Here is a 437-nt window from a genome sequence, read left to right as displayed (position 1 = left end):
TGGCTTGGACACCACCCAGGCCTGGTTAGCCGTGCCGCAGTCGTTGCCCGGCCGGCGCGCGGCTGCCGGGCTGGCACCGAAACGGTGCATGCGCTGGGAGCTGCACAGCTCGCAGCTAACAGCAGCGTCCCCGCTTCTGCAGGGTTAGACAGCGAGATGTTGTACAGGACATCTGGCTCCGAACTGAGGCAAGCGCTGAGAACCGGTAAGAACCAGCTCCGCGTGGTGAGGAGGCGAATCGGCTCAGATGGAGGAGATTAGTGGATGTGACAGCGCCAGCAGTAATGCAATCCAGGCCAGGCTCGCCTGTCCCCGGCAGTTCCTGACTCCCGGCACACTGCCTGTGAGGCTGGGCTGTCCCCATGCCGACACGTCCCCCTCTTGCGTGGAAGGGACAGGCGAGGCAGGGGTTTCTCCACCCAAACGCGGGCTGGGGC

General features: G+C 65.0%; 1 protein-coding gene across 1 annotated transcript in view; it reads left to right on the top strand.

Moving 5' to 3' along the window:
• PIK3R2 (phosphoinositide-3-kinase, regulatory subunit 2 (beta)) overlaps window positions 1-437 on the top strand; it is a gene marked incomplete at its 5' end in the record, with an annotated part of 6,990 nt that overhangs the window by 662 nt on the left and 5,891 nt on the right. Inside the window, 1 exon segment of the mRNA XM_009572200.1 lies at window positions 143-205. Coding sequence (XP_009570495.1) covers window positions 143-205 — 63 coding nt within the window.

Source organism: Fulmarus glacialis, unplaced genomic scaffold (genome assembly GCF_000690835.1).
Source record: "Fulmarus glacialis isolate BGI_N327 unplaced genomic scaffold, ASM69083v1 scaffold31652, whole genome shotgun sequence".
Taxonomy (NCBI): domain Eukaryota; kingdom Metazoa; phylum Chordata; class Aves; order Procellariiformes; family Procellariidae; genus Fulmarus; species Fulmarus glacialis.
This window is presented reverse-complemented; position numbering and strand designations above follow the sequence as displayed.